This window comes from Oncorhynchus masou, chromosome 17, assembly GCF_036934945.1.
Source record: "Oncorhynchus masou masou isolate Uvic2021 chromosome 17, UVic_Omas_1.1, whole genome shotgun sequence".
In the NCBI taxonomy this organism is placed as follows: domain Eukaryota; kingdom Metazoa; phylum Chordata; class Actinopteri; order Salmoniformes; family Salmonidae; genus Oncorhynchus; species Oncorhynchus masou.
The window spans coordinates 8,928,255-8,943,134 of record NC_088228.1 but is presented as its reverse complement, the minus strand read 5'-3'; the positions used below and the strand labels follow the sequence as shown (position 1 = coordinate 8,943,134).

General features: G+C 40.4%; 1 protein-coding gene across 1 annotated transcript in view; it reads left to right on the top strand.

Annotated features, from left to right (window-relative positions):
* Positions 1 to 5,417: 5,417 nt before the first annotated feature.
* LOC135558096 (collagen alpha-4(IV) chain-like) overlaps positions 5,418 to 14,880 on the top strand; it is an 87,582-nt gene continuing 78,119 nt past the window's right edge. Inside the window, exons 1-6 of the mRNA XM_064991845.1 lie at positions 5,418 to 5,631; positions 6,302 to 6,391; positions 9,501 to 9,543; positions 11,787 to 11,858; positions 12,380 to 12,514; positions 12,873 to 12,917. Coding sequence (XP_064847917.1) covers positions 6,345 to 6,391; positions 9,501 to 9,543; positions 11,787 to 11,858; positions 12,380 to 12,514; positions 12,873 to 12,917 — 342 coding nt within the window. The 5' untranslated portion in view covers positions 5,418 to 5,631; positions 6,302 to 6,344. The remainder of the gene's footprint in view (positions 5,632 to 6,301; positions 6,392 to 9,500; positions 9,544 to 11,786; positions 11,859 to 12,379; positions 12,515 to 12,872; positions 12,918 to 14,880) is intronic.

Below are 14,880 nucleotides of genomic sequence, written 5' to 3'. Positions count from 1 at the left end.
ATATTATTTTGATGTTAACTCAGATTACAATTGCTCACTGTCATTTAAAAAAATAAATAATAATCTCCAAAATATCGTTATATATAGCCTACCCGCTGTGTCTATTTCAGCACTATTTCACGCTGCTCTGAGACAAGCATGGAGAAATGAAAAATGTCAATTATACTCCATGATATTCTTAAGATATATGTGTTGACTGAATATAAGCAAGTGATATCTGCTAAATAATCAAGTTGATGGCACATTCATATAGCCTCGGCACCTACATAAAGCTACATGTGGGCGACCGTATGCAAAATGTCAGATAAAGCATATACTGTATAGTACTGTATTTCTTCACCAGCATCTCTATGCTCTCGTTAATAAAATAATTATAAAATACTCTTTCAAAATGCCAATGTTTGTTTATTTAGTTATGGATCTATAATGAATTACTATGGAAATAAATATCACTGAATTACAGAAATATTGGAACAAAGTTGTCTAATGAAGGTAACAAATTGTTGCTTACTGGAGAATACTCTTTCATGCACACACGGTCACGTTGTACAGCGCCATTATGGCTATTAGCAGGTAGCTGGACAATAGACTTGCCTAGAAAGAGGGTGGGGGGAGAATTCTATCATCAAATGTATTTCTTAGTTAAATTGGCTGTATCACAACTGGTCGTGATTGGTTGTAATTTCAGTTTAATCCACCGGAAAAGACCAAACAAATATTACAACAATAAGTATTATTGTAATTATGTATCACATCCGACCATGATGGGGAGTTCCATGGGGCTACGTACAATTGGCCCAGCCTTTCTACCCCTCTAAAAACATAAATAAATGTTTTGGCCTTTACAAATATTATTATATATTTATATATCATCGAGTTGATGGCACAGTCATATAGCCTCAGCACCTACATAAAGCTAGTCTTGATAAATCAACATGATTTTTATTTTCATTGAGTCTCCATTTGAGTTTTGGTTAGACTGCAATTATACAATTCGGGTGTGGAAATGTTATGCTCTGAGTAGCCTACTCCCGACTGTGTAAGGGTTTTCCTCTGGTGAAAGAGAAGCGGACCAAAATACAGCGTGGTGGTTATTCATGGTCTTTAATAAAGGAAATAGACACGAAATAACTAACAAAACAATAACTGTGCGAAAACCTAAACAGTCCTATCTGGTGAAAACACAGAGACAGGAACAATCACCCACAAACACACAGTGAAACCCAGGCTACCTAAATATGGTTCCCAATCAGAGACAATGACTAACACCTGCCTCTGATTGAGAACCATATCAGGCCAGACATAGAAATAGACAAACAAGACATCCAACATAGAATGCCCACTCAGATCACACCCTGACCAACCAAAACATAGAAACATACAAAGCAAACTATGGTCAGGGTGTGACAGACTGTCACGTTGTACAGCGCCATATTTTCCGTTCCATCCTAATGGAAACCTTGAGGGTTTTTTATTTTTCTTGAAATAGAAACACCATAATATTAATCAAATTAATTAAGCAAAATTTCTTAATATCATTCTCATATACTATGTTCTTACAAAACTGTTTTCAATTCTCTAGAACAGCCACTATTGAAGATAATCAAATGCTTCTCAAAGATGCCCTCTGGTGGTCAAACTAGCACTAGAACCCGCAAATAGTACCAGCAAAACACAACTGGCAGCTTCACTAAATAGTACCCGAAAAACACCAGTTTCAATGTCAACAGTGAAGACACGACTGCTGGATGCTGGCCTTCTAGGCAGAGTTGCAAAGAAAAATACATATTTCAGACTGGCCAATAAAAATAAAAGATTAAGATGGGCAAAAGAACACAGACACTGGACAGAGGAACTCTGCCTAGAAGGCCAGCATCCCGGAGTTGCCTCTTCACTGTTAACATTGAGATGGGTGTTTTGCGGGCACTATTTAATGACGCTGCCAGACTTGTGAGGTGTCTGTTTCTCAAACTAGACACTCTAATGTCCTCTTGCTTAGTTGTGCACCGGGGCCTCCCACTCCTCTTTCTATTCTGGTTAGAGCCAGTTTGCGCTGTTCTGTGAAGGGAGAAGTACACAGCTTTGAATGAGATCTTCAGTTTCTTGGCAATTTCTCGCATGGAATAGCCTTCATTTCTCAGAACAAGAATAGACTGACGAGTTTCAGAAGAAAGTGCTTTGTTTCTGGCCATTTTGAGCCTGTAATCAAACCCACAAATGCTGATGCTCCAGATACTCAACTAGTCTAAAGAAGGCCAGCTTTATTGCTTCTTTAATCAGGACAACAGTTTTCAGCTGTGCTAACATAATTGCAAAAGGGTTTCTAATGATCAATTAGCCTTTTAAAATGATAAACTTGGATTAGATAACACAGCGTGCCATTGGGACACAGGGGTGATGGTTGCTAATAATGGGCCTCTGTACGCCTATGTAGATATTCCATAAAAAATCTTCAGTTTCCAGGTACAATAGTCATTTACAACATTAACAATGTCTACACTGTATTTCTGATCAATTTTATGTTATTTTAATGAACAAAAAATGTGCTTTTCTTTAAAAAACAAGGACATTTCTAAGTGACCCCAAACTTTTGAACAGTAGTGTATGTATGAAATTTGTTTTGATTCAAAGTGGACCATTATCATGCACCTGTCAGAACAGGGGGAGAAAATAAGTCATCCTTATGTACTTAAATAGTGAATGGAAGACGCTTTTTCATTCCAGCCAGGTAGGCTACTCCTGTTGTAAATCGAAGCAATGTGCCTAATATTGGGAAAGTTGAGAAATAAATGTAGTAGGCCTAGCCTATATGCCATCAAAACTAAGGGGAGGACGGTTGGCTACTAATGACCATCAGAGGCATCAGAGCACAGTTTTGGAGAAGCCTAGTTACCGTGAAAGAGATTCATAGTCAAAGGCCCAAACCTACCAGTCTGCGGCATCAGATGACGATCACTCAGATTAGCTTCCCTGAGACGGTTCCTGACAGTTTGTATAGAAATTCTTTGGTTGTGCAAACCCACAGTTACATCAGCTGTCCGGGTGGCTGGTCTCAGACGATCCCACAGGTGAAGAAGTCGGATGTGGAGGTCCTGGGATGGCGTGGTTACATGTGGTCTGCTGCTGTGAGGCCAGTTGGACGTACTGCAAAATTCTTTAAAACGAAGTTGGAGGCGGCTTATGGTAGAGAAAGAAACATTACATTCTCTGGCAACACCTCTGGTGGACATTCCTGCATTCAGCATGCCAATTGCATGCTCCCCCAAAATTTTTGACATTTGTGGCATTGTATTGTGCGACAAAACTGCACATTTTAGAATGGCCTTTTATTGTCGCCAGAACAAGGTGCACCTGTGTAATGATCATACTGTTTATTCAGCTTCTTGATATGCCACACCTGTTAGGTGAATGGATTATCTTGGCAAAGGAAAGATGCTCACTAAAAAGGATGTAAACAAATTTGTGCCCATATTTTAGAGAAATAAGATTTTTGTGCATTCTATTTCTACTCATGAAACATGGGACCAACACTTTAAAAGTTGCGTTTCTATTTCTGTTGCACCAGGTCATGTCTAGAAAACAACAAGATGAAAGGAAATGGTACCTGTGGTAAACTAACGGAATGGTTTCCTTGATACAGATTATGCCTAGTCCTAGTCTATAAAGCACTTTCTATTGATCTTGATTTTTAGTCTAGGACTAGGCTCAATCAATGTCTGGGAAACCATCCCTATATCCATTAGCAGAAACATAAATATTACACTGAGTAGGTGTAGGCAAGGACAGAGCCATAGTGGGGCAAATTCTTGTCCAATTTGGCACTAAAATTAGCATGACATTCTCATTCAGAAATATTTTGGCCATGGAACCTTTGGTCCAGCATAGCACCCACCAAAATTATAATGTCAAACACCCTATGAGAGCTTTTAAACACAGTCTCTACTTTCAGTGGTGTACACGTTGATCATTAAGATATCCTGTGGGAGCAGCAAAATCATTTTGTTATTGAAGTGGCAAATAGGTCAAAATAAATATGGTTCAATTTCACGACCAGTGACACACAAGTAAGATTTACTACTTTGAAAGTAGCACTGGGATTGTTGTGATTTATGTTGTTTTACTCTTAGCCCAAAACCAACGAGGCTTTATGCTCACGTTACCCTTTGAAACAGTGGAAACAGAGGACTCCATACATCTCTCAACTTTCAGTGGAGGTGGTAGCACATTACTGCCATCTAGTGGATGACAACGTGTACAACACAAGGTTATTCTGTACATGCACAACAATTCAGCCATATTTGAGACTTGACCCAGGATTTGGGCCTTGCTTATTTTTATTTTTTTTGCACTTTGTTTTTACTGGTATTTCCAGATCCACTAGGTTTGTTGTATGTAGAAAATCCTAGGAAATGTTATTTAATTGACACAAGCTGTCTCCGTTCAATCAATCAATGTCTGGTTGTGCATGTGTGTTTTTTGGGGGCTTGCATAAACCAGGGGAGGCGTAGTTCTTCTAATCTTAATCACACAACGCCTATTATTTAGCAGGGATTACTATTTGTAGATCTGTGATTATACACCTCACTTTGTTCAAACTGATCCTCTCCAACGGCCTCAGAAGTTGTAGAAAACAATTGGTCAATTAAGGGCAGTTAAAGGGTAGGCTCTATGAAACCAACCATGGAAGGATATTGTAGCAAATTCGGGGGGTATCCTCGACCGGGCCTCAAATACGGATTCAGCCCTGTCAAGTCAACACCTTAACTGTACAAAAAAGTTTAGGACCACACACACAGCAGTAAACAACCAGTGCTTTCTAGCCAGCTAGTGCAAGACAACTTTGTTCAGTTGTTGTTGAGTTTGTCCTATTGACATGCTAACTTCATGATATATTCTGCATCTTAGTTAACATGAGTATTTTCATCTTCCTGTCATACACACAGTTTAATCTTTTATTTGTGCTGCCAACCTAGACTCTAAACATATCTCCTAATCCCTGTGAATCTTCAATGAGGGGGCCTGTATTTCCAGGTATGAGAAAAATGCAAATTGAAAATGTAATAGATGTTGTTATCTGTTTTCCCATATTCCATGCCCAATTGTGAGATGATGAATGAGAAAATAAGTCGATTTCCGATTTCCACATTCAGAAACGAAAAACGAGCCGTTTTCCGTTTTTCAACGACGTTCCAATGGAAGGAAAATACAAGGACGCGGTCGGTCATCTAGCGTCATCTGTCATCGTCTTCAAAGGCGCAAAACGACCCTTGTGCCCAGCTATGATCTGATTGAACGACAATGAACCTCTCAAACTGCAGCAACACTTTGAAATGGTTGCTAAAAGATGTAGAAGCTTCACTGTAGTTATTGAAGTGAGTTAGCAAGTCAGGGTTTCGTTTTTGGACAGCCCAGGTTGTGAAGTGGGGGGCGGTCTAGCCTAGATATTGTCCTCTAGATGGCCAGTCATCTTTCAAGACCTCTCTTTGCCTCGCTTGCATCGGCAGCAGGTGTTATCATACAATGATAACGAGTCGCGAGAGACAAGGCATATCGCTCTACAATATTCACTCATATACTATTGTGGATGCGGAGGAACCGTTGAGTTGAGGACGGAGTCAAAACACGAATAAGGTGAGTTCTGAAAAACGTAACATTTTGATCGATCTTAAGAAATGTAGCCTATGAATATTAGGTTAAATTGCCTACTAAAAGATTTTAAGAACATTGGTGTATGTGTGGACCTTTTCAATGAAAAACAGATTGTGTGCATGAAGTTTCAAGCCAGTAAGCCAATGAGAACTGTAAAGTTACTATTTAAGAATGAGAAAAGAGTGTATTTTGAGAAGTTGTGTAATGACAGCTTCAATTTAACATTTGACAACCTGTAAACATAAGGCTATAGACCTTTCCATAGCTGAAGACTAATTTTCATTGTACAACTGACAGCGTCATGCTGAGTGTTTGCAGTCAGATTTTCAAGTGTTGTTTATTGTCTAAATTAATCTATTTCCAGTCTTGCTTTTGTCTTTACCTATTATTTTTCAGTTTGTTGGTTCTTGTCATGTAATGCAGTCTGCCTTCAAAATGACATTGTAGACTGTGATCATTATGTCAATGCAGATTCTCAGCAAAATAAAGTTGATATACCCACTACCACATCTTATAACAACCCAGGCTCAAACCTGTAGGTCTACTATTGCACGTTTAAACGTGTGAACTCTACATGTATGTTTAGTTGGTGTGTTATATGTGCTTGGCCGGTGTAGCTTGACCAGTTTGAAGTGACTCTAACCTATCACAGGGTGCAGCACTTAAGTGGGTGGAGTCATCTGAAGGAGTGACCAATGAGTCCCTTCGCTTGCTGGGTGACCTTCTGTTCTCTGCCTATCTGGTGAGTCCTCCTGCCTCAGCGCATAATTGATATATTATATTCATTGATAGGTTTTCTACAGAGAAGAGAAGGATGTCAAAGGGGGTGAATCATACCAGAGGTGGTTTGGTGAACTACTCTTGCCTTGTTAGACCTGAAGACTCGTGTTAGCTTAGGGCTAATGGCTTGGCTTGGTGATGTTTATTAGAGTTAGATTGCTAGCTGTAGTTAGCTTAACCTTGTACTGTGACACAAACTGTTGACCCTGAGCCATAATAGTTAAGGGCTCATGGGAGCATCCCTGGTTTGTACTGTACATGCAGCAGACGCATAGCACCCACTTACTACCAGAAATAAATTTTTCGCAGTGGAGAAGTTGGGAGTAATGTCGTCTTCTATCTTAACACTTGGTGGCAGCAGTAGGATCCACGTGTTAAAATTGAAGACCTGGCAGCCTAGATTGACGTTCTGGAACTGCAATAGTTAGAAAGTATGACATCATATGCCAATTTTAACATGGGAAGGATGTGATACCTATGGATACAATAATATGAAGGGACGTGCACATGGAAAGATGCTCAACACACACACCTTGACAGATTCAGGCATACGTTCAGTGAACCTCAATGACCTCGACTAACCGGTGCTCCTGCACATTGACTCTGTACCCGTGCCTCCCTGTATATAGCCTCACTATTGTTATGTTACTGCTGCTCTTTAATTATTTGTTACTTTTATCTGTTTATAAAAATACAAAAAATTGTGAGTAAGCATTTCACTTGTAAGTAAGCATTTCACTCTAAGGTTGTATTTCGCGCATGTGACAAATACAATTTGATTTGATTTGAACCCAAAAGATAGACTGTGCCTTCCCTTTTTTTAATATGTTATTTGAGGTTTTTTGCTATTATTTCTGCTATAAATAGACAAAAACAATAGACAACTGAACATATACATACAGCGCTGTGAAAAAGTATTTGCCCCATTCCTGATTTCTTGTTGTTTTTGCACATTTGTCACTTAAATGTTTCAGATCATCAAACACATGTTAATATTACACAAAGATAACCCAAGTAAACACAAAATGCAGTTTAAGTGATAATTGTATTTATTAAGGGAAAAAAGCTATCCGAACCTTCATGGCCCTATGTGACAAAGTATATCCCCCCCCCTTGTTATAAATCATTAATTTACTGTGGTTAATCACATTTTTTTGGAAAGCTGAGTTCAATTTCACCAGCCATACCCAGCCTGATTACTGCCAGACCTGTTGAATCAAGAAATCACTTAAATAGAACCTGTCTGACAAAGTGAAGTAGGCCAAAAGATCTCAAAAAGCAAGACATCATGCCGTGATCCAAAGAAATTTAGGAACAGATGAGAAACAAAGTCATTTATCAATCTGGAAAGGGTTACAAAGCCAGTAAGCTTTGGGACTCCAGCGAACCACGTGAGAGCCATTATCCACAAATGGAGAAAATTTGGAACAGTGGTGAAAATTCCCAGGAGTGGCCAGGCTACCAAATTACCCCAAGAGCGCAGTGAGGACTTATCCAAGAGGTCACAAAAGAACCCACAACAACATCTAAAGAACTGCAGGCCTCACTTTCCTCAGTTAAGGTCAGTGTCCATGACTTAATCATAAGAAAGAGTCTGGGCAAAAATGGCATCCGTGGCAGAGTTCCAAGGAGAAAACCACTGCTGACCAAAAAGAACATAAAGGCTCGTCTCACTTTTGACAAAAAAAACAACATCTTAATGAGCCCAAAGACTTTTGGGAAAATATTCTGTGGACTGACGAGACAAAAGTTGAACTTTTTGGAAGGTGTGCGACCCGTTACATCTGGCGTAAAAGTAACACAGCATTTCAGAAAAAGAACATCATACCAACAGTCCAATATGGTGGTGGTGGTGTGATGGTCTGGCACTGCTTTGCTGCTTCAGGACCTGGACGACTTGCTGTGATTGATGGAACCATGAATTCTGTTCTCTACCAAAAAATCCTGAAGGAGAATGTCCGGCCAACAGTTTGTGACCTCAAGCTGAAGCGCACTTGGGTTCTGCAGCAGGGCAATGATCCAAAACACACCAGCAAGTCCACCTTTGAATGGCTTAACAAAAAACTAAATGAAGGTTTTGGAGTGGCCTAGTCAAAGTCTGGACTTGAATCTGATTGAGATGCTGTGGCGTGACCTTAAAAAGGTGGTTCATGCTCGAAAACCCTCCAATGTGGCTGAATTAAAACAATTCTGCAAAGAAGAGTGGTCCAAAATTCCTCCACAGCGATGTGAAAGACTCATTGACAGTTATCGCAAACACTTGATTGCAGTTGTTGCTGCAGAGGATGGCATTAGGTTAGGTTTAGGGGGCAATTACTTTTTCCACATAGGGCCATGAAGGTTCGGATAGATTTCTTTTTGACAAAATAAATAAAATCATCACTTAAACTGCATTTTGTGTTGACTTGGGTTATCTTTGTGTAATATTAACATGTGTTTGATGATCTGAAACATTTAAGTGACAAATGTGCAAAAACAACAAGGAATCAGAAAGGGGGCAAATACTTCTTCACAGCGCTGTATGTATGATATCACACTTGCTCAGACCCACAAGTTCAGACCAAGACAGTGCCTTCCCACTTGACAACACTATACAGATATAGGATGTTAATTAAAGCAGATTTTTGTAGGGGTTGACGCATTTCCTGCAACAACATTGTGATTAAATGAAGGTCCTATATCTGTGCATTAGGCCTCAAACGGCAACGGATGAGAATTCCTGTCTGACGTAGTTTCTGGGGCATGTTATAGGCTAGACTAGACACACCAGTGTAAGTTGACGAAATGCATGAAATTGTGACAAACAGTGGCCGTGCACGTTTACTTTTAGATTCTCAACCCACACAAAAAAAAATGTGCGTAGAGGCACATGCAACATGTGTACACACACACACACACACAAAGAACTTAAACACACACACGAGTGGTCCACTTCTCTGAGGCTGCAGGTCACCTGGATGGGGGGGATGCCAGCTTGCAGAGACGCCAAACAAAACATATGAGTTAAGAGGCCTCCCAGCCATGTGATTTTGATGAATGGAGGTTTACTGTAACACTTTGTGAAATTACAGGTGGATCGTCCTGCTGCACATCTCTGAACAGGGGGTGAATGCTGTAAGTAGAAGTAACATTTAATCCCCTCTGTACAGCAGTTTCAAATGGTAGAAGTTTCCCACAGAAACAGATCTAGCATCAGCTTTACTCTCTCTATCTGAACTAAGCTGACCTTTTTATAAGGGTTTGTTTTGGCTTCACTGTTGGAATGTAGTTGTTTAGAACTAAGATAAACTTAAATCCATCAACTGTGGAATTTCTGCCTTGACCTCAAGTCCACCTGTTTCAGTCAGTGATTATGCAGTGTTTCAGTAGGTTGGTCTGTCTTCGTCAGTGTTCAGTGTTGCACACTGTGAACCCCCCCACCCCCCCCCCCCACACACACATGGTGCCGTACCAGGGTTATAGTGGAGGGTAAACTATGTTAATTTGGCTAGGACTGTCTGGGAGTGTTCTGAGTGGGGAGGGGAAAACGGAAAACGAACTTTTATTTGAATAGAGGTTTAGAACTCACTTTCTCATTGGTTAATTAACTAATTTACTGCCTGGTCACCAGGCAGGCCAAAACTATTCCACCAAAACAGGCAGAGATTTCAGGCAGTCTTATCAAACAGCTCTTACACGAAAATGGCCTTATCATAATTTTCACAATTGTACAGTATAACCTTATAGTGTGGAAATATAAAAATATATATATTTTTTGTCTGCATTGGGACTTTAACAATTTCCGTGAGGAGGAAGATTGATTTAGTCACAGCAATCGTGAGGTACAATATCGGAACTCGCGTTGTTTTGAACGTTGCGGTACGTTAGTTCACAGCTCAGCTGTTTTTTTGCGACAGGAAAATATTGCCCCTACTATACTTAAAATAAGTTAGTGTTGTTTGCATTAGCGTTGTTTGCATTAGCGTTGTTTGCATTAGCGTTGTTTGCATTAGCGTTGTTTGCATTTATGTTGTTTGCATTAGCGTTTATGTCACCGCCCACTGGACACAGATGTCAATGCAACATGTATTCCATGTTGGTTCAACCAGTGTGTTCCGAGTGGGCTGCTGCTCATGATCTTCACTGGCAATCCAACCTATTTTTGTACCCCTAGCTAACATCTTGGTACTGACAGTTTTGGGGAATATTGCTCTAGGGCAATAGGATCTGAATGGAATTCCCCTACACTCTCAACATTTGTATGGTTGCACGCCATGTAAACACAACCCAAATCATCATCCTCTATAGACTTGGTCCACATCCACGGTATTAAAATCATTAATGAATTAAACTGTTAAATGTGAGTCTGGTTTAAGAGTTCACACAGGGATTGAAGCTCTGTTTTATTGCCAAATGTGTAGTGGGAGCCCTTCCTGCCGAATAACATAAATATCCAAATATTTAGGAACCCTAAACTAACATTGCTCGGTGTTTGTGCAACTGACTTTCAACACAAGCTTTGGAGAGGAGACAGAAAGCGGTTAGTTGATTAAAAAAAACACACAGGCTGTGAAATACCTTTCTCGCACAGAAACATTCAAACGCACTGACACACAAGCACACACAGTATATACTTTTGACTTTCTTGGGGGTCTATGAAGGATGGCCTAGTTTGTAGCCTACACAACTTATGTTTTACACTATGGTTGAAAGTAGTCAAAGCAAATAGTTGAAATTCAGTTGCATCTTTAGGGTCTTCTGTCATAAAACATGCAAAGTTTCACTGTTCACTCTAGGGATTGGGCACCAATTTATGGAACGTTCATTATCGATATCAGTAGCATTTTTCCATTTGATATCAAAATCATATCGAAATATATATCGGAAACACTTTGTTTTTTACCTCAGATTACCCCACTTGCAATGTTTGAAAACAACAACATTGCAATTGTGTAAATGTTCACTTTTTGTTAGCTTCCATGTCTCTGTGAAGTCCAGACAACTGGTTGCCCATTAGGCCAGGTGTGAATGTTCTTGGACTCTAAAACCTACCCAACACGTTTGAATACAATGGGAAGCCCAACTACCTTTGATGCACCATCAGCAGGCAACGAAGTATGCTGAGCTGAGAGTCTATTGAGAAGGTCTGTGTGAGGGTTTTGGAACAGTCATGCATGCTTTTTACATAATAGTGTAGGTTGAAAGGAAGGTGAAACCGTATTATGCCTTGCTCATATCAATATCATATTGAATTATCCATGTTGGTGCCCATCACTAGTCTGTCCCTCTAACTGATCTCTTCAATGCCTCATTGGTCAATCTTCATGGCTGTCACAGTGTGGCAGCGTCTCATTGGTGTGTGTGTGTGTGTGTTTCAGGGAGAGACGCTGGGCTCGTGTGACGGCAGAGACTGCTCAGTGTGCAGCTGTCTCCCCGCCAAGGGAGCCCGGGTACGACTTTTCAATTCTCACCTCGCTCCACTGGACCCCCACAGTCCACCACTGTGCAACCACGATCCCAAGGAACCTCACAGACAGACCGAAATTCTAGTGTTTTATACAGAGACCACTTTGAGCTCGTGCTCAGACATGTACAGTAGCCTATTATGTATGATACGATGGTACAAATGAATGTATAGATTTGATGAGAAACTTGATAAGAAAGTGATGTCTGCACACTTAGTAACTAAAAGACATGTAAAAGGAATGAATAGAAGCTGCGGATGAATTAATAGATTTTCCTGGTGGAAAGAGAAAAGGGTAATATTGTGCTCAGTGCAGTAGCAGGGATTCAACTCAGCTCATACATATCCTTGTTATCCAGACCTGAATACTTGTGTTAGTTCTCATAGCTAAGGCCTAGGCTTTAGCTCAACGCGCTAATGTGATATTGAGGACTACATACACCCAGATCAGAAATGTGTGCTGTGTAAATCGTATCATTACTACTTGAGCTCTATTTTCCTCTCCAGGGGGCCCCAGGGAAGCTGGGGAAGCAGGGGCCACAGGGCCCAGATGGCATCAGGGGCTCCGCAGGGCCTCACGGAGAGAAGGGGAGGAGGGGTGTCGAGGGACCACCTGGGCTGGATGGGAAAAAAGGGGAAAGGGTGAGTGTCTGGGTGTGACTTTGTGGGCGGGGCTTTGTGGGTGTGACTTTGTGGGTGGGGCTTTGTGGGCAGGGCTTTGTGTGTGCGTGACTTTGTGGGCGTGACTTTGTGGGCGTGACTTTGTGGGCGTGACTTTGTGGGCGTGACTTTGTGGGCGTGACTTTGTGGGTGTGACTTTGTGGGTGTGACTTTGTGTTGGTCTGTCTTTCTCTATGTTTGTGTAGTTGTCTTTCTATGTTGCCTGTCTTACCTTGGGTTGACATGACTGCATGAGAGACAGATATGCCCAGTGAGAGTCTGTGTTCTATACCTGTCATTGAGAGTGGACAGTCTGATGCCACCTTGTTTTGTGTTGCAGGGTCCGACTGGTCACCCAGGATTTCCTGGTATCGATGGTGTCAACGTAAGTAAATCACCAGCGGCATCATCATCATTTGTCACCTGAGTATGTAAATATCATCACATAAATATGGGAGATTAGAGAAAAGAACACAGATCAGATTATGGACCTGGGATCTCAAATTAAGATTCAACCCTGAAGAGAGCATGCCTCAAAGGTTTGCTACAACAACATAGATACACAAAGTGGATATTTGTACAGTTGAGGCAACACACACACACACACACACACACACACAGGCCCAGTCCTGGCTGATCTGAGACAGAAACAATTGCTGTCCTTCCCACCCAAAACTACACAAGTGTAGCCTGCAGTGCTGGTCTGAAATGGAATTTAATCAATGCTCATCCATGTGGAAGGCCTACTGTTTGTAAAACAGTCAGTTGTATTGGCTTTATTAGTCCTGATTCCTGTGACTAATCATTTGGGCTATTTAAGCTCTGAATATCAGCTACCCAACTTTATCAGACGTTATCCTGAGTCTATTTGTAATGAGAATCTGTTTTTTACACATTGGGAAATGCAGAAGTATTTTATTTTTTGCTGTGTTGCTGCTCGTAAAAAAATGTAGGAATACAATCTTGAAACCACTGATCACACTTTGAGTTTCACCCACGGGGTGAAACTCCCGTACAACAGTTGAGTAGCCTGATTGTCCATTCCATATTGTCCATTTTACTTGGACCTGTCCTGTTTTTAGGATATATTGTTTGATAATATGTCATATTCACATAGAAGCAGATGTTATTTTTTGATTGGGTGCCAGGTTCAGCAATTTGACCGAAGAAACGCGCATGGTGTAAAAAGGGCTTTGTCATACATTTGATCTTCAGCCTCTAGGCTACAGAAAACTCCACATACTGTTTCTACCGTACGCTATAGGCTACATGATTTATATTAGATCTCTTTTTTTTTACGGCACGTTGGTGGAGCGCTGGAGCGGTGCACCTCCTCAACAGAACCCGCGGGCTGATTTTTTTTCTTTTTTTTCTTGAGCGGAGGGTCAGGTGACTGGAACATAATTACAAATAATTTGTAGACTGCAAACTGACCACAAGAAGCCCAAAACAGATATAATATTTGATTTAAAACATAGTCATGTCAAACTTAAATTTGTATACAATCACATTTCTTAATGGGAATACTTTGGAACAGATTAACAAAATTAAAATCACTTGGAGCTGATTTGCTGGTCTTTTATGTCCAATAATATTAATCATAATTATATATAGTACCAGTCAAAGGTTGGGACACCTACTCATTCCAGGATGTTTCTTTATTTGTACTATGTTCTACGTTGTAGAATAATAGTGAAAGCATCAAAACTATAAAATAACACATACAGTTGAAGTCGGAAGTTTACATACACCTTAGAAAAATACATTTATAAACTCAGTTTTTCACAATTCCTGACATTTAATCCTAGTAAAAAAGGATCACCACTTTATTTGAAGAAGGTGAAATGTCAGAATAATAGTAGAGAGAATAATATCGTAAAATCATAAAACACTTTTTTTTTTAAACCTCAAACTTGTATCTCAAACAGACTTGCTATTTCCTCATAGAACATGCTGACCAATCAGCGGTCTACTCTCATGAATTTTTTTAAATGACCGGTATACGCCCACACCATTCTGTTGTTGGGGTACGCCCACACCATTCTGTTGTTGGGGTACGCCCACACCATTCTGTTGTTGGGGTACGCCCACACCATTCTGTTGTTGGGGTACGCCCACACCATTCTGTTGTTGGGGTACGCCCACACCATTCTGTTGTTGGGGTACGCCCACACCATTCTGTTGTTGGGGTATGCCCACACCATTCCAACACAGAGAACCTGGTTTTTAACATACTTAATTGAAACATTTTGGAAGGAAAGGTATTTCACTCATATTGTATTATAGGTTAATTATAGGTCATATTTCATAAAAATCTGTAAACGCTAGAAAGTTACTTTACATTGTCC